At 64.8% G+C, this 591-nt stretch overlaps 1 protein-coding gene across 1 annotated transcript in view; it reads right to left on the bottom strand.

Moving 5' to 3' along the window:
- Window positions 1-301: 301 nt before the first annotated feature.
- Window positions 302-591, bottom strand: part of HAPLN4 (hyaluronan and proteoglycan link protein 4) — a gene marked incomplete at both ends in the record, with an annotated part of 1,656 nt that continues 1,366 nt past the window's right edge. The window contains one exon of the mRNA XM_010191580.1: window positions 302-591. This exon is cut by the window's right edge and continues 43 nt beyond it. Within this exon, the coding sequence (XP_010189882.1) occupies window positions 302-591 (290 nt within the window).

Here is a 591-nt window from a genome sequence, read left to right as displayed (position 1 = left end):
CGGGAGGAATTTACACAGCACCGAGCCCTCCCGGCTCCCATCTGTCTTGCGTGGCCACGGCCTCATCCATCACCGGGGCCGTTCGCTGCCGCAATTCCCTCCATCCCCAGCTCCCGTCCAAGTCTTGCCAAAAATAGATGCTCCAGAACTGGGGGTCCCCAGCACCAAACCCCCTCTCAATGGGGCTCACCCATGGCCAAGCATCTTCCTAGACCATCACGGGATCTCCCCCGCACCCTGCCCAGCCAAAACAAGGAGCTGGGTGCCCCGTGCCTCAGATTCCCCCCACCGCTGCCGTTACCATTGAGGTTGGAGGGGAAGCAGAAGGCATCGTAGTGCTCGCTCTCCTTGTGCCGGTAGCCGTAGTTGCGCACCCCCACGGGGGTGTGCTTGCGGCCGCACTCCTCACGGGGCCGGGAGATGGGGTACTGCACCGAGCCGTCCTCCAGCCAGCCTGCGTTGCACCAGTCCATGCCTTCCAGCCAGGCCTGGTGCAACTGGTCGTGTGAGGCCAGGATGCCGTCCTGCTCCAGGCACGCCTGCTGCGCCTCACGGAAGTTCAGGGTGTAGCGGCCCAGGCGCGGGTGGTAG

Source organism: Mesitornis unicolor, unplaced genomic scaffold (genome assembly GCF_000695765.1).
Source record: "Mesitornis unicolor isolate BGI_N332 unplaced genomic scaffold, ASM69576v1 scaffold38289, whole genome shotgun sequence".
NCBI lineage: Eukaryota > Metazoa > Chordata > Aves > Mesitornithiformes > Mesitornithidae > Mesitornis > Mesitornis unicolor.
Note: the sequence above shows the minus strand (reverse complement) of the source record. Positions and strands in the feature narration are given on the sequence as shown.